General features: G+C 47.2%; 1 protein-coding gene and 1 long non-coding RNA gene across 11 annotated transcripts in view; one reads left to right on the top strand and one right to left on the bottom strand.

Annotated features, from left to right (window-relative positions):
• The window catches only part of KDM2B (lysine demethylase 2B), a 154,578-nt gene that overhangs the window by 79,985 nt on the left and 47,363 nt on the right, over positions 1-27,230 (top strand). For all 10 annotated transcript variants that reach the window (XM_040444135.1, XM_040444136.1, XM_040444132.1 and 7 more), the window contains 4 exons: positions 58-173; positions 5,832-5,958; positions 8,529-9,013; positions 26,800-26,886. In XM_040444135.1, coding sequence (XP_040300069.1) covers positions 58-173; positions 5,832-5,958; positions 8,529-9,013; positions 26,800-26,886 — 815 coding nt within the window. The remainder of the gene's footprint in view (positions 1-57; positions 174-5,831; positions 5,959-8,528; positions 9,014-26,799; positions 26,887-27,230) is intronic.
• On the bottom strand, positions 5,969-16,637 carry LOC121010463 (uncharacterized). Its single transcript, XR_005781178.1, has 4 exons — positions 16,466-16,637; positions 10,639-10,772; positions 9,906-10,249; positions 5,969-7,376 (listed from the first exon to the last, which is right to left on the bottom strand). It is a non-coding gene; the product is annotated as an uncharacterized LOC121010463 (long non-coding RNA).

The raw sequence follows: 27,230 nt of genomic DNA, 5'->3' as shown, positions 1-27,230 counted from the left end.
CCCTCCCAGTGGTCCAGGAGCCAGTGGCTGACCCTCTCTGTACCCTCCTCACCCCAGGTTGGATCCACGCAGTCTACACTCCTGTAGACTCTCTGGTATTTGGTGGAAACATCCTGCACAGCTTTAACGTGCCCATGCAGCTGCGGATCTACGAGATTGAGGACAGAACACGGGTAAGGCGGCTTCCTTCTCTCCTCGTGGGATTGCCCAGCTCCTGAGCTCTGCCTGGCGCTTGGGGTGTGTGGGACGAGTCGTTCCACAGTCCTCCGTGGTTCCCCCTTCCCTGCTGCTCCCTGCCTCAAGTGGGGGCCTTGGTCCTTGCTGGGGGCTGTCTGCAAGAGCCCCACCCAGAGCCCCTGGAGTTTCTGTTCACCTCCAGGCCAGTGGCAGCCAAAACCCCCTTGTCAAAGAGGAAGTATCTGTTGAGAAAGCACCGTGAGATATCGGGAACGTTGCTTCTTCTTCTCACGTGTAGAGAGGGATGCAAGGGCGTTGGGAGGGATTTTATGGTTGTTCCTGCTGTGGTTTGGAGGGGGGCTGGGACCTTGGAAAGGTCAGCTCTTGACCTTGTGTCGCCTCTAACCACGGACCCCAAATGTGATGTAGTGCCCCAAGGAAGCCAGTATCTGTGGGTCCCCCGGGTATTGTCTCTAAGCTCTGCCTCTGTTTGCTTACAGAGTTGGCGGGGCGGCGGGGGGAGGGTGGTTCATTTTCTTCTTGAGAGTAACGGTTTCTCAGACATAGGGAATCCCCGCCCCCCACCCCCCAGGACCAAGGGCTGAGGCTTAAACACCTGACATGTGCCCTCTGCTCTGCTCAATGAGTTTCCTCTGGAAAGCACTGGCTGCTTGCATGCACCCTCTCTCCCATTGTGGAACTCGGCCAAGAGTCCCAAGGCATCTGAGACAGGTCTGAGGTTGGGCAACTGGGACCAAGAGGACCCATTCCTTCTTCTTTCCTCTTATAGTTGTTCAAATATTCGTTTCTTTTCTCTATTGAGATTCATTCCACGTACCATAAAACTCACCAGTTATGGTGCACAATTCAGTGGCATTTAGCGTATTCACCATGTTGGGCGGCTACCACCTCTAATTCAAGGACATTTTCATCACCCCAGAAAGAAAACTCTACTCATTAGCAGTCACCTTCCATCATCTCCCCCGCCCGGCCTGTGGCAACCAACAGCCTGCTTTCTGTCTCTACAGATTTGCCTGTTTTGGATGTTTCATAGACATGGAATCCTATATCGTGTCCTTGTGTGATTGGCTCCTTTCACTTTGCATGATGTTTTAGGGTTCATCCACGTCGAAGCAGATGTCGGTGCTGTGTTCCTTTTTTATGGCTGACTCATATTCCGTTGTATGGCTTGACCACACCGTGTCTTCTTGGGCTTTGCCTCAGAGGTGACTTTTTTGCCCCAGAGAGGTAATGTCATGTCTGGACACTAAAGAAGCATCAACTTGAGGCAGGTGCTCTGAGCCTGGGGTCCCTGCCTTTCTTGGTCTTGTTTTTAGGCCCTGGTCTGCACGGAATCATGTAAGTGAGACAAAATCTTAGCTACTATGTGTGTATTTGGCCTCTCTAACAGTCCCGACATTGAGGGACCTTGTCCGGGGCTTTCCTGGGAGTAGCATTGAGCTCTATGCAGTGGTCAGGTGTGCCTCATCTCCAGATTGGCGGGTTTGCTGCTGGGAGGCCTGGGTCTGCAGAATTTGGGTCTTGTTTTGTGGATTTTCATGCCTCTTTTCTCTGTCGTCTGCCCACCATCCCTTTCCCGGTCTGGTGGATGCTGCCCCGTGGCATTCTGGAAAAAGGCACCATTTGGGTGTGAGTGGTGATCTCGTAGTCTGGGTCAAGTGCTGTCTGGGGCTTCGGCCAACTGTTCTTTGGCCAGCCCTGAAGAATGGGCTAGTTTGTGTGTTAGCTGACTAGGGAGGCGTGGGATAGAAAAGGAGAAATCTAGAAGTGAGGCCCGCGACTTTCCAGCCAATTCCTGAAAGCCAGAGTCAGGCTGGGATTTCTAAAGGCTTTGGCAACTTGCTTGGCAGCTGTCCTCTCCCCCAGGGAATCCGAATTGCACATCTCAGTGGATTTGGGCCCCATCATTCCATTAGGAGCCCAGCTCTTCTCCCCTGCTGGGTGGGAGGCTGGAGGGAGGGTAATAGTGCGGAACCCCCAGCGTCACGCCAAGTTCCTGTAGAATGTCATGCCCACATTGAGATGAGTGTGGCGGGGTCTCCTCCCCCAAGGCCCACTGTCCCTGTCGTCTGAGTGGGCACCCCATCTGGTTTCCCTGAAGCAGGTTGATGGGCGGGGGGCTGGCGGGCAGTCTGGGCTGGAAGCAGCGGCAGGCTGTTTAATCTGCTTTGATTTCTGGTCTTTGGAGAGGGCTTGGCTACAAGGCCCAATTGTTTATGTCTTAGGAGCCAAAGCAGACAAAAGATGCTGGGGAGAGAGCACAGGAATCCAGATAAAATGCCAGGGCTCCTTGTCAGCTCGCTACAGCTTAATTCTTTACATCCCTGTGAGCTTTCTTAAGAAGGTTATGGTCATTTAAAAATAGTTTTTCAAGAGTCCCTAAAAGAGGGCTTTGCTTGGAAACCAAAGGCAGGGGGTGGGACAGGAAACTGTCAATCTTTAAGCCCCATGGTGTGGATTTGTCTAAGAAAAAGAATTTGCCTTTGTGGCCCAACGTGGGGAAACCCCCTCCCATCCAGACCAGGGGAACCCCAAGGTTCTCCTATGTCTAGGAAGCCATGTCTCTCTCACTAGGATTTTAATTTGGGGAGAGGGGTTCATAGGCGGCTTGACCCTGCTGCCCATGAGGCCTTACCCTGCAAGGACCTGGTGGTCTGCATGTGTAGAAACCCACATGCATGCCCCCCCCCCCCACCCCCGTGTGGATTAAATCCTCTTGTTCTAAAGATGCAGGGAGTCAAAGAACTACAAAGAACGGGTGTGTTGCATGTTTATTATTTGAAGATAACGTCTCAACAACTATCGCTACGTATTTTTAACTCCAGTTAGGTTCATCAGGGACAGGGATGGTCCAGTTGGTCATTCATTAAACTGCCGTCTCTCTTATGTTTATCTTTTTTTTTCCCCCCTAATGGCTCTAGTGAAAGCAGCTTTCTCAGGAAAGGTAACACACACACTCCATTCCCTCTCAGCCAGTGAATCTATTTGGAAATTGCAAATAATTTTCCCTTCCTCTCCTCTTTCCTCTACCATTGGATTTTTTTTTCCATTGACTTTTTTTTTTTTTTTCCAGGAGAAAAACAAATTTTAAGACACTTCCACCCACCCTCATATTTTAGTTTTTCAAGTCCCTTGAAACCCGGGAGTTCTAGATGCACCGAAACACCTTTGGTTCTGATCTCCTGAGGTCACTCAGCTCTAAGAGGAAGGGCTAAGGCCGAGTGCTACTCGCATGGGCCTTTGGGAACTCAAAGCTACCCCTTGAGATCCGCTGATAGATTGATTACCCCCCAGGCTAGGAGCGCTGCATGCTTTCTGACTGCCTTGCCTTTCGGTGAACAACTCAATTTGGTGAGGCTCGAAATTTGTCAACAAGTAATGTTGAGCAATCGTGTGTTTAATGTTCCCAGGCATGTGGCTGAAACCTTTTGAAGGCGAAGGGTGGAAGGCGACAACCCGTTTGTAAGTCAATTCTTTGCAAATTTTGTTTCCTGCGGTGCTCTCTTGGAAAAAAAAAATAAAAATAAAATGAAAAAATTTGAATTCCTTCATCAGCATTTATTTGTTTTCACCCAGCCGGTTTCCCTTGGGTTCAGCAACAATGAGGGGAGACTTCTCTTCCTCTCCTGAAATACAGCCAAAAAATAGATTTTTTTTTTCCTGATCTAGAAAGATTCTCAGGTGCCATGGTGCCCTTCAATGCAGAGCGGCTCGGCTTGGACAGTTTCCCAAAATTTGAAAGGTCAATTGCAACTTCAGAGTTTTACCGATCAAACCTGAAGTCGGGAGATGTGAGTGGGGGTCTGAGAAGAGGTGAGCCTGCCTGTCCTCAGCCTGCTCCGTAGGTACTGGCAATTGGTTTCAAAGTCTCTTGGTCCTCCCTCTGGAGCAGGGGTGGGGTTGAGGCTCCCAGACCCTTCTTTACAGGAGGAGGTCAGGGTCTGTCTCAGTCAGAAGTGCCCCTCTCCTTTTTAAACTCCGAAGGGCACTGATCCGGTGACAGTGAAAAAGGATTAATACTATCCCAGCATTAAAACCAGGGTTCTTGGAAAGTAGCTGGAGCCAAGGAAACCGCTAGATGATGTTCCCAACTCCATGCATCCCCTGGAGGAGCTCAAAAGCATGCGGCGGCCAGGATCTCATTCCAACATACCATCCACCAGAGGTGGGGAGGTCAAATGGACCCACTAAGCAGATGGGAGAAGTGAGGCCCCCAACATGGGAAAAGGGCCTCGCTGTTGAACACTGAGTCAGCAGGGCCTGGGGTGGCCCGGGGACTGAGCTGGGACTCTCAGGGCAGAGCTGAGGCCTTTTGCAGGTGGGCACTGTGAGAGAGGCAGCAAAATGGTATTTTAGGGCAAACGGAGGAGCTAAGTGTGCTTGTCTTTCTTTGCCTTCATCTCACATGTAGAACGTTGCCTGTACACTATTGCAGAAAAAGGTGGGAGCGTGTTCTTGCTTAACATCCAACTCCCTGAGTTTCTGGAAGATAGTAGAGGTGAAGAGGGGTCTGGTCCCTTGAGGCAGACACACTGTTGGTGAGAGGGCAAGAGAGCAGGCTGGGAGTGAGCCTGGACATACAGGATCTATGTGTAGCCTTGGAAGAGAGGGCTCAGCCCCCTGGGGTGGGGGCGGGAGGGAGCCAGGGACCACCTTCTCACCACCCTCATTCCTCACTAACCCTCTCAGGATGAAGTTTCCAGAAGGTTCATCTGTGCAAGGCCATCAGTGGTATTGCTTCCTTCCCATCTTCCTCTGCCATCTCGTCCATATAGACCCATCAGAATCCTCCTGGAGCCCAGGCCTTTTCATAATTCTGATACACAAAGCTGTCTGCACCTACACTTCCTCCCCTATAAGAAACTGCCAAAAGGGAATCTCCATCTGGTCTCCTGCACCAGACCCTGGTGTTAGAGTGGTCCCAGGTCACCGTGGGGACTTGGGTCTAGGGAGTCCTTCTGGAATATGGGCTGGGCAGTGCCAAGTGGTTGTCGGGGAGGAGCAGGAGGTGGGCCCCTCTGAGGCCCCGCCCCTGGCGGTAGGACAGGCCACACCCCCTCCCTCCTCATTGGTCCGCCTCGTGTTGCCTCCTTCCCAGAGTGCAGGAGATGCTTGATAGCCCGTCTGCAAATGGGTAAGGTTTGGGGGTCGATTTCTGCCTTTCAAGGGGCAGGGAGGGATAGCAGAGTCTGTGTAAGAATTTTTTGAGAACAAGGAGGAGCCTGTGTTTGTTGTAGCTGGAATCAGGATCACATCCGCAGGTACCCGCACCCTCCGTCAGTAGGTCAGGGGACAACTCTTGTTTCTCTGCATCTCACAGAAGCACAAAGCGGACCCCATCCGCCTTTCCCTGGCGGCATGCAGCTCAGGGAGCTTTGAAATGATGCTGTCACATAGGCCTCTTTCTCCCCTCTTCCTCCTCATTTGTGCATGCTACTGGTATCTTGCCCCTTCCAGCGCCTCTCTCCTGCCTTCCGGCCCGCCTCCCCCATTTTTCCCCTCACACCATTTGTGCTCTTGCTTAAGATGGTGAAAATAACTCCCACCTGCAGAAACCCCCTCCTCCCAGTTTCCTCCCTGTTTCTCCTTTGCCCTCCAGAAACTGACTTCTACTCCTGGGTCTTTGCTTTCAGGTGCAGCCCAAATTCCGTTACCCCTTCTACTATGAGATGTGCTGGTATGTCTTGGAGAGATACGTATACTGTGTGACCCAGCGGTCCTACCTCACTCAGGAATACCAGAGAGAATCCATGCTTATTGGTGAGTGAAATGCGGACTGGCCGCCTCCACTGCTCAGCTGGGCAGGAAGAATTTTTTCAGTGTGGCCCCTGAGAGTCCCTGAGTTTCTGGAATTCTTTTGAACCAAAATGTCGGATAGATTCCTAGAGACCCTTTAGGAAGGGGAAGCCATCCTTGTTGACCTTCCATTTGGAATACAGGGTCCAAGAAAATGAAATTGTGACCCCCCCCCCAAAGGGTCCCACTGGTGGCCTCCAGGTCTCGCTGGTGACCGTTTAGGTGTGAGGAGAATCCAGTCCAGGCATGGTTGCTGAGACAGGACCCCCACGGAACAAATAATCCCGGTTGTTTTATTTCTCCGTGGCCACCAGCTGATCCCCCTATCCTCACCCCTCTGCTGCACCTAGGGGTTGGTTTTTGTCTATATGGGAGCGGGCCCGCGAGGTGCAGCCAGTCCTCAAAATCTGAGGCCAGCTTTGAGCCAGCGGGAGGGGTGACCAGGGCTGGAGACACAAGCTTGCCAGAGCAGTGGGTGGTTCTGACAGAGGCTGGGAGAGAGCGTTTATAGCCACAGCTGCGGAGCCCTGCCTTACTTCCTTTATTTAAAGGGACATCACCCCCCAAATGGCTCAGTCCTTGAATCTTGACTCATAGGCGCCCGCCTGAAGTTGCCTCTAGCTGTGACAGTGAGCCCCCAGGAGCAATCTGGAGGAACACCCATCTTCCCTCTGTCCCTGCCTCTGAGCTGTTACTGCTGAGGGGTTTCCTGGATGCAAAGTCTGCTGAGCCTCATTCATGGTTTCTGTCTCATCACAGGATAGAAAAATACGATCGGTCTGTCTCCTTTAGGGTTTGCACTGTTTCTTTCTGTTGCAATCGCCAGGATTTTTAGATTCCCTATTTTTTTTTTTTTTTTCTCACTGCAAAAAGCCTTCTTCCCTCCTTCCCTTGACTTTCATCCTCGATGACTTCTGGGGGTTTCATGCTGGGCATATGATGGGGAACAAATGTTTCTGCTGGGGTCTTTATTGGGAAGTGCTTCTTTACCTCCTAGAGGTTCGTTTTGTCTGGGGAGTCTGTTGTGAGTCTCAAACATGTCAGATGATGTAATATTCAGGTGTGGAAAAGTCTGAGACCCCACAGCCTGCTCTTTGGAAGCTCCCAGCTTGGTAGGAATTAGGAAATGATTCTGAAATAATGAGATAACCCCTGTGGTTGTAGTAGCTCCACGTTCCTGTGGGGACCGGTTGGTTGATTTTGTGGCAGTCCTCAGGACCAGCAAACAGGAGGTCACATCTCTCATTTGTGTATTTAGGGCCATAGGAGAACATCCCCGATTCCATTTGCAGGCATGAGACAAAATCTTGAGGCGGCATTTGGGTCATTGGTGCCTGATTTTTTCTTAAAATTTCTTGTCTTTGTTTCTCATTGTCTCAGCACTCCTCCCACAAAAGAAAAGGGGGAGATGTTAGGCAGTTGCCTCATTTATCAAATGCTGGTTGTGCACCAGGACCCATGCTTAGTGATGCCTTACTGAATCCTCACCATAAGTGTTCAGAGTCGTGATTTTGTGAGTTATATATATATATATATATATATATATATATATATATATTTATTTATTTAAATTTATTTATTTTGAGATAGAGAAAGCGTGAGTTGGGGAGAGGCAGAGAGAGAGAGAGAGAGAGAGAGGGAGACTGAGAGGATCTGAAGCGGGCTTTACACTGTCAGTGCAGAGCCTGAGGCAAGGCTTGAACTCACGAGCTGTGAGATCATGACCTGAGCCAATTAGATGCTTAACTGACTGAGCCACCCAGGTACCGCGTGTGCCTTACATTTTTAAAAACATGTGGTTCACATATCCTACAAGGTAATGTGTACAACTCAGTGGTTTTTAGTATATTCCCAGAGCTGTGCAATCATCACCAGTCAATTTTGGGGTTGGTTTCTTTACCCCAGAAAGAAACCTGTACCCTTGAGTTATCTCCTTATCTCCCCCTACCCCAGCCTAGGCAGTCACTAATCTACTTTCTGTCTCCATAGATTTCCCCCTGTTCTGGATATTTCATATGAATCGTTATATGTATTTTTTTGGTCTCATTTTTATATGTTGAAAAGTAAAATGCCAGGTGTATTCAGAGAGGTAAAGCAACCTGAATGGGAACACACAGCTAGGAAGAAACAGAGAGCTGGGATTTGAACCAACGTCTGACTGACCCCTACCTTTCTAGAGGCTGAGGGAGGCATAGACCATTAGAACTGTCAAAAGAAGCGGGGCACCTGGGTGGCTCAGGTCACGATCTCACAGCTTGTGAATTCGAGCCCTGTGTCGGGCTCTGTGCTGACAGCTCAGAGCCTGGAGCCTGCTTCTGATTCTGTGTCTCCCTCTCTTTCTACCCCTGCTCCTCTCATGCTCTGTCTCTCTCTGTCTCAAAAATAAACATTAAAAAAAAAAAAATTAAAAAAAAAAAAAGAAGCCCGGTCTCCTGAGTAAAGGGGAGGCATAGTGAGTGGAGGCTCCAGGGACTTCCAGCAGGGAGTTTGGGCCATTCATCTCAGTCTTCTGCTGACCCTCCTGCTCCCTGTAGATGCCCCAAGAAAACCCAGCATAGACGGCTTCTCATCTGATTCCTGGCTGGAGATGGAGGAGGAGTCCTGTGAGCAGCAGCCTCAGGAGGAGGAGAAGGAGGAGGAGGAGGAAGAGGAGGAGGAGGAGGGTGCAGATAAGGTGCCCAAACTTCCGGCTGATGGTCCTGCCTCGCCCACCAGCACCCCTTCAGAGGACCAGGAGGCCCCCGGGAAGAAGCCCAAAGCACCTGCCATGCGGTTCCTCCAAAGGACTTTGTCTAACGAGTCGGAGGAGAGTGTGAAGTCCACGACGGTGCCCACAGACTACCCCAAGACGCCCACTGGCTCTCCAGCCACGGGGGTCTCTGCCAAGTGGACCCACCTCACCGAGTTTGAGCTGAAGGGCCTGAAAGCGCTGGTGGAGAAACTGGAATCTCTCCCAGAGAACAAGAAGTGTGTCCCCGAGGGCATCGAGGACCCCCAGGCACTCCTGGAGGGTGTGAAGGTGGGCAGGGGGTCGCATCTGGACCTGGGCGGCTGAGAAGGGCCTGGCAGTTCCCAGGGGCAGCTCAGCACAGGGTGGCTTGGTGCAGACTGTCCTGGGGGTATGTCTATGCATGGAAAGGGGCTTCTGGTCCAAGCAAGCCCTTGTAGGGCCCCTGAGCTGAGGCCACCATTGAGCTATATAGGGGGAGCTGCCTCTGTGGTTGGCAAGGACTTATTCTCAGCACTTATTGAAAATCTGGCAGGCTTTGCTGGCATTAGACATCATGGGTGTGCCCACAGTGCTGTTGTTAGGTTTGGGGACAGACCCCTCCATCCTGTTCAGCAAGACTCTGGGCTGGCTTCTCCCAGAGCATGCATCTGTTTCATATGACCAGTTGTGCCTCCTGGTGGTCCTCTAGGTGGCCTGCTGAGGTAGCCACCTGGGGTTCAGAGGTCTTTAAGCAGAGCCTAATTATTGAGCAAATATTCATTAAGCACCATCTGGGCTAACCACTGGGGAAACAGAAAGCAGGAAGGCATTGGTAGCTTACCTATTAGCAGGGAAGTAGAAAGGAGAAAAAGTCAGGACATAGGGAATTAAGTTGCCTGTGGCATGCTGTGTGTACCCAGGGCATAGAAGTGAGGTGAAGAACACTCATCAGCCACACCAGGTGCCAGGGCTCTGAGACAGTTACGCAGAGGGCATTTGGCTTGGGCCTTAGAGGTTGCATAGGAGTTCTCTGGAAGGGGAAGGCTGTTACAGGCACAGTGCACACAGGCAGTGTGTGTATTTCCTAGGACATACCCTGAGAGGCCTTGCCCTGTAGTAATCATCATCATACCATTTGTGGAAAACTGGCTACCTGTCAGGTACCAGTGCTAGGCAAGCTACCTCAACTATCTGCACTTACCAGATACGGAAGTAGGTTCAGAGAGGGTAAAGGATGTGCCTGAGGTGACAGAGCAGGTAAATGAGGGGAGCTGGGATGAGGACCTGGGAGTGGCTTAAGAGCTCTCAAGTGTATACCACTATGCAGAACCACCTCTTTTTTCAACATCGGTCAGGCTTTTTGCTGTGAGGCCTCGGAGGCATTTAGGCTTCCTCTTCCAGTGTCTGATTCCCCAGTGAGTCCAGCTGCCTGCTGCTGGGGTTGGAAGCAATTTAAGTCTCTTTTTTGATGGCTGGAGACGATACCCAGGTCTTGTAAACTAGTTCATGCGTTCACTGATTCATTTAGGAAACAGGTGTCAGGGCCTGCAATACAGAAATATTAATAAGATCCTGTCCTCAAGATGCTCAGTGATCTGGGGGCTGAACTCTTATTGGAGTGAGACCCCAGGGCAGGCAGAGGGGCACCACCCGCAAAGGGAGAGGGTGTTCAAAATCATTAATCCAGATATATTTCACTTCATATAGAAGGTGTGCTCCTCCAGGTGCCATGAAATGAAAATCTTATAAACTGGAGGAAATTGCCTGGTAAAAGAACTCTATGGTGACCATCCCTATAAAGCAAATCTTTACTTGCTTTGGGTCTTTTTTATTGACTCTTGACTTTTTTATAGGTTGCTGACCTCACCTGAGGGTTTTATATAAATTTGCTTATACACACAAAATTTTGCATGCCAGGTCAGGGGACTCCTAACCTGTTGGATTCCTGAGCCTGTTCCTGGACCCTGGGTTAAGAATCCTTAATCTCTCGGTATGGAGTTTTATCTATTGGGTTTCCCAAAGAAACCTTAGCATTCTTTCATGAGGCTCCTTTTTTTCTTCTGAGGTCCTTTAAAGTAAAAAAAAAACAACAAGGAATTTTCATCAGTCATAAGACCATTAATAGTATTGGGGCCCCTACATATTGTGAGTTAAAAACACATTCATCTTATAAGGAAATGTTGTTCTGTGCTTGTGGAAAGCCCTTTTTTTACTTTAGTTTTTTTTATTTTTGAGAGAGAAACAGAGCATGAGAGGAGGAGGGGCAGAGAGAGAGAGGGAGACACAGAATCCAAAGCAAGCTCCGGGTTCTAAACTGTCAGCACAGAGCCCGATGTGGGGCTCGAACCCACAAACTGGGAGATCATGACCTGAGCCGAAGTTGGACACTTAACCGACTGAGCCATCCAGGCACCCCTCTGTTTTTTACTTGAAATGCATCTTTGTGTCTCTGATCTGTTTGTGTAGTGTTCCTGGTTCCTCAGTTGGTCAGATTTCTTTCTCGGGGTGAGACTTGGCCCCTCCTGTCTCTCACGTGTACCCACCTGATGGGCATCTGAGACTGGATTCAGCCTAGGCTGGTCGATGGTGTGGAGGAGGCCTGGGGGAGGGGTTTAGGTAAATTTTAAGGAGCCCAGCCTCCTCCCTCCTATCCCCACCATGGGGTTCAATGGCAGGTTGTGATAATGTGTGATAATGCATCTCAATTGCGATGTGCTCTTATAGGGGTTTTCCATATATAAACTCATTTAAACCTCCCAACAACCCTCAGTAGTATTTTTACTAGCCTCATTTTGCAGATGAGAAAATTGAGGTACTGATAGGTTAAGTGATTTGCCCAAGACCACAATGGGGGAGTCCTTGTGTTTACCCCCTACACCATACTGCTTTGTAGAGAAATTCTCTCCCCTCTCAGAGGCCACTCTGCATTTAGGGAGAAGGTAGTAAGGGGACTGCTTGGGCTTTCTTTACAGAAGCAATGGGTCAGGCCCTGGAACAGGTTATAAATCAGCAGTCCCTGGCCAAATCCAGCCTCTTGGCATTATGTTTGGCCTGCACAGTATGAAATATATTTTTGTAATTACTTGCCAACATTAAAATATCAGAAAAGTCATAAAAAAAATATCCTAGTTCTCCTGGCCTGTGTTCCAGACTGGCTACCATTAGTAGGAAGTGAGTAGCAGCACCCCACTCCCCACCACTCCCTACTGCCTCCCTGAGTGTGTATTTATTATTAGGCTCTCACATCTTTTTTTCATATAATCTAGTCACTTAGCTCACTTATTGAACTTGCCTCTCTCTCTCTCTCTCTCTCTCTCTCTCTCTCTTTTTTTTACTAAAATAGCAGAAGAGATGATTGATTGTATACATGTTCCAAATGAAAACAGAATTAGTCCCGAAAGTCACAGGTCCAGGGCAAAGGACCAAAAGGGAGTGTTTTTTGGTCTGAACAAGCTATGTCTCTCAAAGGTGGTCATTGTGATCAGATGGTGCTGGATGTTTTAGATCCACTGAATCAAGTTCTAGAAAGTAGCTGTGCAGTTCAGGAACTCGTACCCGTGTCCCTGGCCTCTGGCTTTCCTTATTTCTGCTCCTGTGGCTTCCGTGGGTGCATAAGCTAGTGGTTTACTTGGACCTGTGTCCCATCTTTCTTCTTTTTCTCCTTAGCCTGTGCTTTTGCTTCTTTCTCCACTTGGCTCTCATGGCGCAGAGGTTTCCAGGAAGATGGCAACTGAGGCTGAGAGAGCTTGAATTGCCTATCTTTGGAGATATTTATGTTCTTGAGCCTTGTCTGGGGAGGCCTTTTGCAGCTTGAAGAGCTCGTAAATTGGGTAGACAGGTCTCCTTAGAGCCTCAGGAAAACTGGAGCAGCTGCTGGTGTCTAAGTGCTGTGTGGCCAGGAGTCTGTACAGGGAAGTGGGCCAAACATCTCTTCCAGAACAGGGGAGTTCTTGGCTGTCCAGCCAGGCCATTAGCCCCTCACGGTCCCTGGAGACCCAGAAAAGATGTGGCATCCAAGAGTGACCTTCAGAGCGAGAGTGTTGTTACGGACACTGGCTGCACACACTTCGGTGCCTTTGTTCTCTGTCCTCAGATATTGAGCTTTCATTTGTGCTGGCTGAGAAATCAAACACAGGTCAGGAATGTGGGTCCCGTGCCTATGGGTATCCCTACCATTGAGTGATTCGTGTCTCTGGCCAATGGTGGTTCCCACTTGGTGACTGACCAGTTATGATCTTTGGCTGTGTTGCAAAAAGACAACATTTTTCCTTCTGTCCTTTTCTCCGGGGCCTCAGAGATTGCTGCTGATGGTGGTTCATGGTAACCAGAGGCCCCTGGGATTGGAGACGGTCCCAAAACAACTCGGTCTCCAGATGGCTAGGTTTTGGCTTTTATCAAAAACCCATTTTTGGGGGGCGCCTGGGTGGCTCAGTCGATTAAACATCCGACTTTGGCCCAGGTCATGATCTCACAGTTTGTGAGTTCAAGCCCCACATTGGGCTCTGTGCTGACAGCTCGGAGCCTAGAGCCTGCTTCAGATTCTGTCTCCCTCTCTCTCTGCCCCTCCCCTGCTTGCACTCTGTCTCTCTCTCTCTCAAAAATAAATAGACATTTAAAAAATTAAAAAAAAAACCGTTTTTTTCATAAAAAAATTAAAAAAAATTTTTTTTAATTTTAATGTTTATTTATTTTTGAGAGAGAGCAAGAGGGAGCATGCATGCACAAACGGGGAGGGGCAGAGAGAGGGATACAGAGGATCTGAAGGAGGCTCCACGCTAACAGCAGAGTCCGAGGTGGAGCTCAAACCCACGAACCGCGAGATCATGACCTGAGCTGAAGTCAGACGCTTAACAAACAGAGCCACCCAGGCGCCCCCCCACCCCCACCAATTTTTTATTTAAATTCTAGTTAGTTAACATACAGTGCAGTATTGGGAAAACTCATTTTTTTCTTTCATTTGTAATGTATTTATTACATTTTGTTTTTAATTATTGAGAGACAGACACAGAGTGTGAGCAGGGGAGGGGAAGAGAGAGGGGAAGACACAGAATCTGAAGCAGGCTCCAGGCTCTGAGCTGTCAGCACAGAGCCCGACGCAGGGCTCAAACTCACAAACCACCAGATCATGACCTGAGCCAAAGTTACTCAGGCACCCCTGTAATGTGTTTTTTTTAATTGTGGTAAAATACACATGACACTATTTTGTCTTAAAATGTTTTCTTTTTTGGGGTGTCTCAGTGGCTCAGTCAGTTGAGCATCCGACTTTGGCTCAGGTCATGATCTTGAGGGTTGTGGTTTTGAACTCCGTGTCAGATTCTGTGCTGACAGCTTGGAACCTGGAGCCTGCTTTGGATTCTGTGTCTCCCTCTCTCCCTGCCCCTCCCCCACTTGCACTCTGTCTCTCTCTCAAAAATAAATAAACATTAATTTTTTTTCTTTTTTACTTACTAGATCACTACTTTAGAATCTTCCAAAATGTTCAAGAATTGGGGCACCTGGGTGGCTCAGTCGGTTGAGCATCCCACTCTTGATTTTGACTTAGGTCGTGATCCCAGGGTCATGGGATCGAGCCCTATGTCAGGCTCTGTGCTGAATGTGGAGCCTGCTTGAGATTATTTCTCTCTCTCTCTCTCTCTCTCTCTCTCTCTCTCTCTCTCTCTCCCCCCCTCTCTCCCCCGCTGCCCCTTTCTCCTGCTCCTGTTCTCTCTCCAAAAAAAAAAAGAATGGAATACTAAAAAAATCTTCAAGAATTTACCATCTTAACCATTTTATTTTATTAAAATACTTATTTTAATTTTTAAATTTATTTTATTATTATTATTATTATTATTTTAATATTTATTTATTTATTTATTTATTTATTTATTTATTGAGAGAGAGAGAGAGAGAGAGAGAGACAGAGACAGAGTGTGAACTGGGGAGGAGCAAAGAGAGAGGGAGACACAGAATCTGAAGTAGTCTCCAGGTTGGAGCGCTTGGGTAGCTCGGTTGGGCGTCCAGCTTCGGCTCTGGTCATAATCTCTTGGTTCGTGGGTTCCAGCCCCATGTCCGGCTCTGTGCTGATGGCTCAGAGCCTGGAGCCTGCTTCAGATTGTGTCTCCCTTACTCTTTCCCCCTCCTCCACTCAGGCCCTCTCTCTCTCTCCCTCTCTCTCTCTCTCAAAAATAAATAAACATTAAAAGAAACTAAAAACAAAAAATGAAGTAGGTTCCAGGCTCTGAGCTGTCAGCACAGAGCCCGACGCAGCACAGAGCTGACGCGAGGCTCAAATTCATGAAACGTGAGATCATGACCTGAGCTGAAGTTGGATGCTTAACTGATTGAGCCACCCAGGCGCCCCAATATTGTTTTAATTTTTTTATTTTTAAGTAATCTCTACACCCAATGTGGGGCTCAAACTCACGGCCCCCAGATCGAGTCACATGCTCCACTGACTGAACCAGCCAGGCGCCCAATCTTAACCATTTTCAAGTGTATAGTTTAGTGACTTTAAGTACATTCACAATGTTGTGCAACCACCACCTGTGTGTAGTTCAGAATATTTTTAACATCCCAGACAGAATCCTGTCCCTACTAGCAGTCAATCCCCATTTCCCCCCTCCCCTTGTCTGCTTTCTGTCTTTATGGGTTTACCTATTCTGGATATTTCTTTTCTGTAAAAGTTTCAAGTGTTCCATGATCAATGTAAGAAAAATTAAACATTGTAGGCTGGAGGCTAGAAAAAATGTCCTCCTCCTCAGCTTTCCCAATTGGAGGTAACCCCCTGTTACTCATCTGCTAAATATATTTCTGGGGCTTTCCCGTCGTCCCCATGTATACGTCATTTTTTAAAAGTTGGATTGCAAGTTGCAAAAGCAACTTGCTTTTGTCCCTTAAAGAAGCTTTTTGTGTTTTTATCTTCCTGTAAGTCTAGCTTATACTCTTTTGGGGGGCAGAACTTTCGAAAGGTGAGTTTGTCCTTGCTGTGACCCTGTGGTTTCAGTAGTTCCCAGTGAGCTCATTTGTACCTTGAAAACTTGCCTTGAGAGGGTCTGGATTTAGATGCAAACCAAAACGACCACCCTGACTTCATTTATATTGTGAAAAGAAAGATTCAAGCGTCTTGTAAAAATCGAACTGAGAAAGCCATTTCCTTTCCCTGTGTTTGTGAAATCCTTGGGGTTTGGCACTGAGATATCTTTAGCAACTTCCTTCTTTCAGAGCACTTCTGCTGGAGGAGTGTAGGATATTGGCCTGTACCTAATGGGGAGAATAGGAAATCAGGACACGAGACCCTTGAGTTCTATTTCCGTTTGTTCTTTGCCGCGTGCTGTGTGGTCAAGTCATTCCACCCATCTGTTCACCTGCACGTAAAACAAGAGTTTGGGACTAGCTGTGCTTTGTCTTGGTGGGAACCAGATTCTGTAGGTCCTTGGCTGTTCTGAAAGGCTTCACCAGTTGAAACCTGAGTGTCTTCACTGTAAAACGGGGCTAACAACAGGGACCTATGTCCCTGAAGTATTTTGAGTGACAATGAGGTAAGGAATGCCTAGCGCTCCTAGTTAAACCTGTGGAGAATAATTAGATATTCATAGGTGACAGCCCAAGGAGAGCCAGCCTGGCCTTGGCCAGCTCCCCACCCTTCCCCAGCTCTGTCCCATCTCTTAGCTTCCCCCACATCCATCTTCCAGGTTAATGATTGCCATCTGGGTGAGTTTCCTAGGGCCTGCCATAACAAAGAACCACAGACTGTCTTAAGACAACAGAAACTTATTCTCTCACAGTTCTGGAGGCTGGAAGTCTGAAATCAAAGCCGTGCTTTTGCTCTGAAGACTCGAGGGGAGGAAGGAACCTTCCTTGTCTTTTCCAGTTTCTTGTGATTGCCAGCAATCTTTGGCATTCCTTGGCTTGTCCCTAGATCACTTCAATCTCTGCCTCCGTCTTCGCATGGTTGTTTGTCTTTTCCATGTGTCTTCTTCTCTTCTGAGGACATCAGTCATTGGATTAGGTCCCACCCTCATCCACTATGACCTCATCTTAACATGATTACATCTACAAAGACCCCATAACTTAGTAAGGTCACATTCTGAGGTTTTGCACATGAATTTTGAGGGCCACGCTATTCAACGCACTGCATCATCTTTTTTCTCTTCCATCTTGGATTTCCAACAGTAAGATGGGAGTTGCCCTGGATGCTGTTCCTTCTAGAAGAATCTGTACTTTCAACTAGAACTCAGGGAGAGAGAGATCTGGTTCCTGTCGGGAGGAAAGGGAGGCATGGTGCTGTTTTGGGGGCAGGTCTACTCAAATTGACTGTAAATGACTTGAAAATTACCAGTGCATTGCAAGGTTGTGAGGGTTTGGGTCTAAGTGGGTGGTGACCAGTGAGGTTGGAGATGGGAGGATCTTTGTCAATTACCCCATTGCAAGGTTATTCTGCAGCTGTTTTTGTTAGTTGAAGTAATACCAGACTCCCCTGGCTGCCAGACTGTCAACTTGGATGACAAAGGCCAGCTCACCACAGACAACCACCTTTCTTGTTGCTTGGAATTGTGGGGTTGCATGGAATTACGGGGCTGGAAGAGCCAGCGAGGGGCCATTGTTTTCAGGTGTTTTTTATGTATATATATATATATATTTTTTTTTTTTCAACATAAAAGAAAGAAATCAATTCTATCGTTCTTTCATTGAAACCCAAATATCATAGGAAAGAAAATGATTGTAAATTAAGAGTACATTATCCAAACATGTATTATCTTTTAAGACCAAAGTTTCTGGAGTCAGGCTGAATCCCATGTGCCATCCATTAACCAGCTGAATGCTCTTGGGGAACGTGATAAAATTCAGTGAGGCAACATGCATAAAGCTTTACTTAGCACAGGCCTTTAAGTGCTCAGTAACCTGGAGCTGTTTTATTATCATTACTATTATTGTTATTATTATTACTATTATTATTTCAGACACCGTGGAATGAAAACAGGCCCATTTAGGGATGAGTGTGAGAGTTTGTGAAACCCATGACCGTGGAACGTTTATACAGCTTTTCTCTCAGGGGGTCATCAGCCCTCACCTCGGAACACACCTGCTTGTTTAAGCCCCTCCCCCGCCTTGGTGTTGTGCAAAATAGTAAGGTGTAGAGCCCAGACCTCTGGAACTATTGGTTTTTTAATTTATTACCACCACCACCACACCTGCTTCAGAAGAGCCAAAAAGCAGGAAGCCAGTGGGAGGTCTGCAGCCCGGCTCCCTCCCGCCCCGGAGGATGGCCCAGAGCATAGAGAAGGTACCGCACAGATTGAGTGGGGCTGGGGGTCTGGCCTCCAGTAGTTGCTCAGGCTCTCCTGTTGGGGGCTGGATGTAATATTGAGCCGTGTGTTTTGTATTTTTGCTGGGCAGGGAGGGGATAGAGGGTTGACACAAAGGTGAGTGAGACAGGCCTAACCATCTACTATGACGACAAACCATGCATACTCCGAGTTCTCTGCCTGCACCACCTCAAGGGAACGGAGGAGGACCGCCAAGGGCCAGAGATCTGAGTTCCAGACATCTGGGCAAACCCTAGACCTGAAAAATGGATAGATTGTCCATGTCAGCTGGAGCTTTTTTTTAGCCTAAAATTAACTTGTGGGCGTTATTCTCTCTCCTAGTTAGGCAGCTCAGTCAGCTTTTAGACTGCCCTTCCAACTAAATAAACTTTTACATTTCCCTGTGCTTAGAACTTGTGAAGTAGTGGAATTCTGCAGACAGAGGACAGGGACAGTGTATTCCAGCAGGAAATGTGACATAAGCCACAAGAGATCGGCCAAAAGTTGTTGAACATTTACTGTGTACCTGGTACCTTCCATGCATTGTGATCCTTGCCACAACCTGGCGAGGTGGAGACTATTATCATCCCATTTCTTAGATGGAGAAACTGAGACTCAGAGAGATGTAGCGACTTGCCCAAATCATGCAGCTAAGAGGCTTTTAGCCACAGTATGCTACGGCAAGTTTGTGCTAGTTGCCTGTCACTGCCATAACAAATTAATTACAAACTTGGTGACTTTTTAAAATGTTCGTTTGTTTGTTTGTTTTTTAGAGAAAGAGAGAGAGCATGAATAGGGGCAGGGCAGAGAGAGGGAGACAGACAATCCTAAGCAGGCTCTGCGCTGTCAGCACAGAGCTCAGTGTGGGGCTCGAACTCCCGAACCGTGAGATCATGACCTGAGCCAAAATCAAGAGTCGGACGTCTAACCGACTGAGCCACCCAGGAGCCCCAAACTTGGTGGCTTAGGACAACAGAAATTTCTTCTCTCACAGTCTGGTCTGCATCCTGAGAAGGCTCTAGGGGGGCATTCTTTGCTTTTCCAGCTTCTAGTTGTTCCTGATGTTGCTTGGCTTGTGGCTGCATGCCTGCAGTCCCTGCCTCTGTCTTCCCACAGCCTTCTTCCTTGTGTCTCTGTTCACATCCCCCTCTTCTTTCTCTTATGAAGACACCAGTCATAGGATTTAGGGTGCACCCTAAATCTAGGATTATTTCATCCGGATAGCCTTAAACAATTACATGTGCAAAGAACCTGTTTCCAAGTAAGGTCACATTCACAGGTACCAGGGATTAGGATTTGAACATACCTATCTGGGAGATATGGTGCACCCCAGTACAGATGGGTTTTTACAGGCGGGCACATGGTGGTTGGGCTGGGGCAGAGGCAGAGAACTTGAGAGGCCCAAAGTGCATTGAAATCCAGTTCCTGTGGCAAGTAGAGGACCCCTTAGTCTGCTAGGTTCCTCAGAGCAGCATCGGAGCTGCTCCAGGCCTTGTGACCTTGTTACCTTCCTTTTTACCCATTGATTCTTTCCTGATGCCTGCCTCTGCTTTATTATCATTATTATTAACACCCCACCCTAGGGAATGGTGGGGCCTGAATCTATTGTTAACCAATTAAACTCTCTGAGAGAGTTAGAGTAACAGGGAACAGAGGCCCAGCACTTCCGTTGTCTGTGGTCATCTTGTTGGGTCAAAAGCAGGGCAGTTTCCAGCAGAAACAGCCTCTAGTGTCCTGAATCTCTCTCTCTCTTTTTTTCTCAAATTTTTAAATGTTTATTTTTGAGAGACAGAGAGAGACAGAGTATGAGCAGGAGAAGGGCAGAGAGAGAGACACACAGAATCCAAAGTAGGCTCCAGGCTCTGAGCTGTCAGCACAGAGCCTGATGCATGGCTCAAACCCATGGACATGGAGATCATAACCTGAGCTGAAGTTGGACACTCAACTGACTGAGCCACCCAGGAGCCTCAATCTTTCTCTTATTTACTTACTTACTTATTTATAGCATGCACAGATGCACAAGTGAGGGGAGAGAGAGAGAGAGGGGAGAGAGTCCCAAGCAGGCTCCATGCTTAGCACAGAGCCTGATGCAGGGCTCAATCCCACAACCCTGGGATCATGACTTGAGCCGAAATCAAGAGTTGGGTGCTCAACTGACTGAGCCACCCAGGCACCCCCCAATCTTTCTCTTTTAGAAAGTCTGCCCGAGGCTTTCTAATTGGGAAGGTTTATAGGATGTAACCCAAAGGCCCCTGGGCTCGTATTACCTAGTCTCTGCTTCCTAGAGCCCCAAGGAGTGTATAAATTCTGCAGAGCCCAGGGAAGCCAGTGACAGGAGTTTCTTCAGCACAATTTATTTCTCAGAGAATCTCCAATTTGAATAATCTCCTTTTTCTGTAGCCTGTCACATACTAATGAAAATACTTCTCTGCGGGACAGAACCCCGAGCGCCCCCTAGTGGCCAGTGAGGTCCATGGGGGAACTGCTTCCTACAGTGAGTGTGTGTGAGGTGCCCCACTCTAGGGTACTTGGGGAGGTCTCTATTAATTTTTGATTATTATTTATTGTTACTAATGTATTTTTAGTTATTAATAATACTTACACCTCCAGTAATAGCTTTTTGTAACCAGACAGTCCTCTAAAGCGGCCTCACCTTGCTTGTGAGTGATGGACTCCAGCTTGATACTGAAATGATAGGAAATCTTGAGACAGTTCAGAAAGAAACTCCAAGAAAACCAAGGTGAATGGACTTTATTTTCAATCTTACACAGAGTAGCATTTGTATACTGGTGGCCCTTGGGCTAAACTGGCCTACAGATCTTGTTAGGCTCACAATTGTTTTTTTATTTTTGTTTTTGTTTTATTATTATTATTATTATTATTATTTTCAACGTTTATTTATTTTTGGGACAGAGAGAGACAGAGCATGAACAGGGGAGGGGCAGAGAGAGAGGGAGACACGGAATCGGAAACAGGCTCCAGGCTCTGAGCCATCAGCCCAGAGCCTGACGCAGGGCTCGAACTCAGGGACCGCGAGATCGTGACCTGGCTGAAGTCAGACGCTTAACCGACTGTGTCACCCAGGCGCCCCTATTATTATTATTTAAAAAATTTTTTAATCAGTTGTCAACATTTAAGTGATTTCAGATAAAACTCTGGATCTTTGATTTCTTCTGGAAAATCAAAGATCTGGTGGGGCTTTCATGTCCACAAGAGGTTAGTAGGTTGGAACTGAGTAGCATTTGCCCTCTTTAAACTGGGCCTGTGCCTTCTAGTTTGCATAGACCACACCACTGTCTAGTGCTCTCATTTGTTGATATCTTGCATTTTTATCTGCTTGGTTCCTGGAAGCATTTGAGTTTGTCATCCCAGCCTGGAGTTTGCAATTAGGGTAAGGGGGCAGGAAGCCCTGTGGAAGTAATGGGCCCCCTGCTGCAACCATATGGTAAGATAGGTATATATATATATCATTCCAATATATATTGGAATATATAATATATATCCACACATATATTGAAAGGTTTTGCCTAAACACAGAGCATCTTACTTGACAATCTTTTTTTTTTTTTTTACCTTTTTTTGGGGGGGTAGGGAAATATTCTTAAAAAACCCCACAGAACTCTGATGTATGGTGTAGCAGGTTGTGAAATTCCTAGGATTATTATTTTTCTTTAAGTTTATTTCTTTATTTTGAGGGAGAGAGTATGCATGTGTGAGGGAGGGGCAGAGGGAAAGAATCCCAGGAAGGCTTACTTGTTGTCAGTGCGGAACCCAGTGTGGAGCCTGACCCCACAAACCATGAGATCATGACCTGAGCCGAAATCAAGAGTCAGAGGCTCAACTGACTCAGCCACCCAGGAGCCCCTCATAGGATTATTAAGAACCATGAAATGTCAGCGAAACTTTGTGCTTATGCGGACCCATATTGGGCCTCGTGCCTCTTCTGTGACTGGGGCAAAGTTTGAAAAATGCTTTGTAGAGGGGTTAGTGGCTGAATTAGTTCTTGGTCTTAACTTGCAAGGAATAGGCAAGGATAACTCACTTCTGTATTTGTTAATCGAATGGTATATATGAGCCCAGATTGTCTCCTAGGCGTCACATTTTTCAATAATGAGGTATAGGTCAGCTGTAGAGGTTGCTGGAATGGTCTCCGGAGTCTTTATCACCACTATTAATGTCTGGGCTTGTAGTTAGATGGGCCTGGTCAGTGTCAGGTTCTATCACCTCCCAACTGTGTGACCTTGGGCAAGTCACTTGACTTCTCTGTACTTAAGTTTCTGCTTTTGTGAAATGGGCAAGATCGGCCCTGTCCCCCAGAGAAGATTAGTCTGGAGCAAGCACTTAACAAATGCTCCTAGAAATGGTAGCAAAATCACATCTAGCTTCATGGCGTAAAATCAACATTAGATATCACTGTTCTAAGCTGTGGCTTCCTCAAGGTCACACAGTCCGATGTTGTAGAACTTGAACCCGGATCTTCTGACTCTAGAACCAGTGTTGTTGCAGGCATAATAGCAGCAGCTTAACTAGCAAAATATTAGGTCCCCTATGTGTACTTTCTAGAACCTCCGAATCCATTCCTTAGGGAGGGACTGCTTTGTCCCATTCTCTCCTCCCCTTTTAACAAAATTGTGGGGCACCTGGGTGGCTCAGTCAGTTAAGCGCCCAACTTTGGCTCAGGTCATAGTCTCACGCTTTGTGGGTTCAAGCCCCACATTCAACAGCATGGAGCCTGCTTTGAATCCTCCATCACCCGCTCTCTCTCTCTTAAAAATGAATAGACACTCAGAAAAAAATAATTAAGACATTTTTAGAAATAAATCAATAATTTTGGTAGGGGCGCCTGGCTGGCTCAGTTGGAAGAGTGGGCAACTCTTGATCTTAAGGTTGTGAGTTCGAGCTCCATGTTGGGTGTAGAGATTACTTAAATAAAAATAAGACATTGCAAAAAGTTTTAAATTGTGGTAAGTTATACATAACATAAAATATACCATTTTAATCATTTTTCAAAGTGTCCAGTTCAGTGGCATTAAGTTCATTCACACTGCTGTAGAGCCGTCACGACTATGCATTAAGCAACACCCTGCTTCTCCCTCCCTCAGCCCCTGGCAACCACCGCTCTATTTTATGCTTGTATGAATTTGACTACTTTAGGCACCTCATGGAAGTAAAATTATGTACTATTTGGCTTTTTGTGTCTGGCTTATTTCACTCAGCAGAATATTGTGGCATGTGTCGCAATTTCCTTCCTTTTTTCAGGCTGAATAATATTCCATGGTATGGATAGACCACATATCATTTATTCATCCATCCCTTGATGGACACTTGGGTTGTTTCCAAGTGTCCTTTGGCTGTTACGAGTAATGCTGCTAGGTTCGTGGCCCCCCTCTTTTGTTTAAGGATAGGTTGAGTAATACCGTGGTTAGAGCACAGGTTGTAGAGTGGAGGGTCTCCACCTCTTACTGGTTGAGTGGTCTTGGACCGTTCCTTCACCCCCTACGCCCTGGTATTCTCATCTGCAAATGATTGTGGTCCGTCTCCCAGTGCGGTCAAGCAGTTGGATGACCGAGTGGATATGGCATGTTTATTACAGTGCCCAACACAGAGCAAACACTCAATACATCTTATTCTCCTACATCCATTCAGCAAAACATGTGGTACCTGCCTCCTGATGTTTCCATTTTACCCCTCACCTAGCCAGTCCCACCTACCCCAAGCAGTGGGTCAAGGCAGAGAAGGGGCAGCGGGAATGACCCACTAAGGCCCATGTAGTAAAGGGTGCAGTGTCTGCAGTCTATTTAATTAAAAACCAAAACTGATCAAAAATTGGTCTGCTTTTTATCATCTTTGGGAACTGGTGATTCTAAACAACGTCACTGATGAAATGCTCCTCCCCCCAGGCACGGATCGTTCCCACTGCCCCCAACCTTCCATAGCCTCTTTCATGCCCCTTGTGAGGTCCACATGTGTGTTGAATAATGCTGTGTTCTTGGTTCCCTTCTGTTCTATTTCTTTTTTCTTTTTAATGTTTATTGATTTTTGAAACGGAGAGAGAGACGGAGCACAAGCGGGGAGGGGCAGAGAGACACCCACACAGAATCTGAAGCAAGCTCCAGGCTTTGAGCTGTCAGCACAGAGCCCAACGCGGAGCTTGAATCCACAAACTGCAAGATCATGACCTAAGCCGAAGCCAGATGCTTAACTGACCGAGCCACTCAGGCGCCCCTTCTTCTTTTTTTAATTTTTTTTAATGTTTATTTATTTTTGAGAGAGAAAGAGAGACAGAGCCAGAGTGCAGGAGGGGCAGAGGGAGAGGGAGACACAGAACCTGAAGGAGGCTCCAGGTTCTGAAGAGTCAGCACAGAGTCCAACGCGGGGCTTGAACTCACAGACCAAGATATCATGACCTGAGCCAAAGTCAGATGCTTAACTGACTGAGCCATGCAGGCGCCCTGTATTTTTTTTTTTTAAGATTTTATTTTTAAGTAATCCCTACACCCAGCATGGTGCTCGAACTTACAACCCCAAGATCAAGAGTTTCACGCTCTGCTGGCAGCCAGCCAGGTGTTCCTGTTGTATTTCTTTTTAAATACTCTGCATACATGTTAGAAAGCTTGGCAGCCTAATTATCCTGTTTTCCTTTACGGTAGCTGTTACTACTGTCTGGCATTTTAAAGATTGCTTTTTATGATAGGACTTTATGTTACAGAATGGCGTCAGATTGACAGAAAAACTCAGCAGGTAGTATAGAGAGTTTCCGTTTACTAGACCCCCCCCCCCCCCACACACCATCTCATCCAGTTTCCTCTGTTATTAACATGGTACGTCTGCAGAGTACATTGGTTACAATTAAAACCAGTATCTGTACATTATTCCTAACTAAAGTCTATAGTTTTTCACGTTTCCTCAATTTTTACCAAATGTCCTTTATTTCAGGATCCCACCCAGGATACCTCTATCTTTGTAACTGTCATGTCTCAGGCTCCTCTCAGCTGTGACGGTTTCTCAGATTTTGGGGGGCTTTTTTTTTGTTGACCTTGACAGATGTGAGGAGTGCTGATCAGGGATTGAGTAGAAAGTCCCTCTTTGGGGATTTGTAGCTTCATTTATTTATTTTTTAAGTTATTTACTGGAGGGTTACTGTAAGTCATTGTGCAAGGCTAGGGATATAACAGTGAAACAAAACATTTATAAACAGCATTTATAGGGGCGCCTGGGTGGCTCAGTCGGTTAAGTGTTTGACTTCGGCTCAGGTCATGATCTCACGGTTCGTGGGTTTGAGCCCTGCATCAGGCTCTGTGCTGACAGCTCAGAGCCTGGAGCCTGCTTTGGATTCTGTGTCTCCCTCGCTCTCTGCCCCTCCCCCACCCGCACTCTGTCTCTGTCTCTCAAAAAAATAAATAAACATTAAAAAATTAAAAAAAACCCAGCATTTATAAATCAGTGACATTGACGCTAGGCTTGGAGAAGGCTGCAGGGGCTGAGAATTGAACCCAGGCAGCCCCGAGTCTGACCCTTGATCACTGTCCTGTTTGCCACCTCCCATGGGCAGAGGAGGTGGATTTGGGATGTTAGGTAAATTTTGAAAAATCTGGCAACCAAAGAAACATGAGGAAAACTAAGACAGTGGATGGAATAAATTACAAGTGAGTTGGATTCATTTCCAGTGGGTAGATGAGGAAAGTGAGTTAAAATACTCTTTCCCTACATTTCTCTTTTGAGCTCTTCTGTTCTTCTTAAGTTCTCCTGTGCAACTTTCTCTGCTTTTAAATGTCCCTGCAGGAATGCTTTTGCACAACACAAAAATTAATGGTCAAGGTCGGAAGAGGCCAGTGACAGATCTGTGTCTGTCCCTAAAGGGTAATGGTGCATTGCGGATGCAACTAAAAAACCCATGTGTGGAGTGGTCTTGGGCTGGGAAGTCTGGACCCAGAAAGTGAGTTCAGGGGCTCTGCCCTCCTGGTCTGGGGCAGCATCCGAGGCCTTTGAATCTTTCTGAGCCTTGATTCCTGTGCCTATAAGTTAGGGATAATTCAGTAGAGTAGCATCTTGCACCTGGATGAGGTTCTCAAATCAGTCACCGCCTAAGGCCGAAAGCTGGTAGAGTCAGAATTACCTTTGAAAAGCCTTCAGATGACATACAAAGATGTGAACACAGCGTGCTACGTGGGAGACCCTTGCCCAGCCTGGATGTATGTCTATCACAGCCCACTTTTCTGCTGGCATTTGCGGCCATATGACTCCATCCTTGGTCAAACCAGATTAAGTATCTACCAGTGTTTATGAAGCCCATGTTGTAATAAACAGTGACATGTCTTTACACACGGGGAATAGAATACGCATGACTTACCGGCTGAGTCAGGTCTCACAGGTGTCAAGACCTCGTGGTTAGTGTTGTTTTTTTGTTTCTCTGCATCCATAGTTGAGTTTTTGTACATTGGAGTATTTTAGTGCACTGCCCAGCCCACTCCCGGGGTACTTGGTAAGGATTGAATGAGGTTGTGTGTGAGTCCCTGGTGCTGGAGATAAATATTTAAATATTTGGCACATTATAAATATGATCAGTGAGTGATACTTTCATGGAAGTCATAGGGAGGTGAGTGATTTACTCTTTAAACATTTTTTGGAAAGGAGGATGTTGTGTGTCTTGTGGTCTCTGATGGACCCTGGTGACTTGGTTTCTACTGAGTGTGTGGGTGGTGGGTGACTGCAGAGGCCTATCAGTCTTTCACTGGGTTAGGTCCAGTCTTAGCCCCCTTCAGAGACCTTCCCTCTACTCTGGGCTAATATGGCTCCTTTGTTTGGCCACAGAATGTCCTGAAGGAGCATGCAGACGACGACCCCAGTCTGGCCGTCACTGGGGTCCCTGTCGTCACTTGGCCAAAGAAGACTCCAAAGGTAAGACGCAGATTGCCCGCAGCTGAGGGACCATTTCCGCTGCCTTTCACATCTCCTGTAAGATGAGTGTGGGCAACTTTTCAGTGGGGACTCCCGGCCTAGGGCACCCCAGTTAAGATGAATGTTTTTGGTGATTTGTCTATTGCAAATTTTTGTTTTTTGAAAGGAATCATTTTTCCTAGCTGTGGAAACTGCAGGCAGTGGTGGCCACCTGGTGGCCACTCAGAAAACCGTGGGGAAATGATGGCTCACTTTTCCCCTTCTTTAGGTGACTTCTTTCCCTTCCTCCCTCCCTCTCTTCCTTCCTTCCTTCCTTCCTTCCTTCCTTCCTTCCTTCCTTCCTT

The sequence above is a fragment of the Herpailurus yagouaroundi genome, unplaced genomic scaffold (assembly GCF_014898765.1).
Source record: "Herpailurus yagouaroundi ecotype Mexico unplaced genomic scaffold, PumYag 191, whole genome shotgun sequence".
NCBI lineage: Eukaryota > Metazoa > Chordata > Mammalia > Carnivora > Felidae > Herpailurus > Herpailurus yagouaroundi.
The sequence above is the reverse complement of the archived record's forward strand: the minus strand, read 5'-3'. Positions and strand labels throughout refer to the sequence as shown.